General features: G+C 40.3%; 1 protein-coding gene across 1 annotated transcript in view; it reads left to right on the top strand.

Annotated features, from left to right (window-relative positions):
• The window catches only part of LOC119586313 (prolyl endopeptidase-like), a gene marked incomplete at both ends in the record, with an annotated part of 21,535 nt that extends 20,961 nt beyond the window's left edge, over nt 1–574 (top strand). Inside the window, 1 exon segment of the mRNA XM_037935026.1 lies at nt 550–574. Within this exon segment, the coding sequence (XP_037790954.1) occupies nt 550–574 (25 nt within the window).
• Nucleotides 575–849: the final 275 nt, after the last annotated feature.

Genomic DNA, 849 nt, shown 5'->3' on the forward strand with positions numbered 1-849 from the left:
TAAATTTGATTGTTTATTGTCTTTCTCAATGCAAGCATGAGTTAAAATTCTACAAAGAACATGCTTTTTTTTTTTATAAACTTCAGGATAACATAAGTCAGCTTATACAGTTTACCGGTGGGAATTAGACGCCAGCTCATGCACACTCCCTTCTTTCCTGCTCTCCTCCAGAGGCGATGAGGTGTCGACTGTGGTCAGTTAACATCATCATCACCACACAGAAGATGTCGTGACAATCTCCTGTATTATGCACCTTTGCCTGAGCAACGTCAACAGCAAAATAGATCTCACCTGTATTATAGACCCCTTGAGGCTGACTATGAGGTTAGTTAAATTAGTTGAAGGGTCCTTTGTTTTTGCTTGCAGGAAATGTCTGTTCTTTTGGACTCGTTAAGGTGATTTTGTTTGATGGAAACCTGTAAAAACAGGGCTGGGTAGCTCAGGCAGAGGTGTTTAGTAAGATTAGTGTATGTTTAAACTCTCTTTTCTTTTCTGTGTTGTCTTCTGTCATACTTCAAAGTTTGAGATGATCCTTTTTGACTGTTGCAGTTCTGCCAAGGTGTCTCACTGCGGTGTTCTTTCCTATTTGCTTTTCCTCGTGAGGTTGTCGAAGACAACCTGGTGTACTTTTGCACCCCTGCCTGAGGACTCTCACCTGCAGATTAGAGCTCACTTGTATTGTCAACAAGTTTTGAGTGAATTATGAGGTTAGAACAGATTTGCTGTAGGTATTTTCTCTTTCTAGGACCTGTGCTTGATGTTAAACCATTGATAGCAAGTACATGCACTGTCAAAGTATTTTGTATTGTTTGTCTTCGCACACAGATGGCTGCACACTTATTTAAGTCA

This window comes from Penaeus monodon, chromosome 21 (assembly GCF_015228065.2).
Source record: "Penaeus monodon isolate SGIC_2016 chromosome 21, NSTDA_Pmon_1, whole genome shotgun sequence".
NCBI classification, from domain to species: Eukaryota; Metazoa; Arthropoda; class Malacostraca; order Decapoda; family Penaeidae; genus Penaeus; species Penaeus monodon.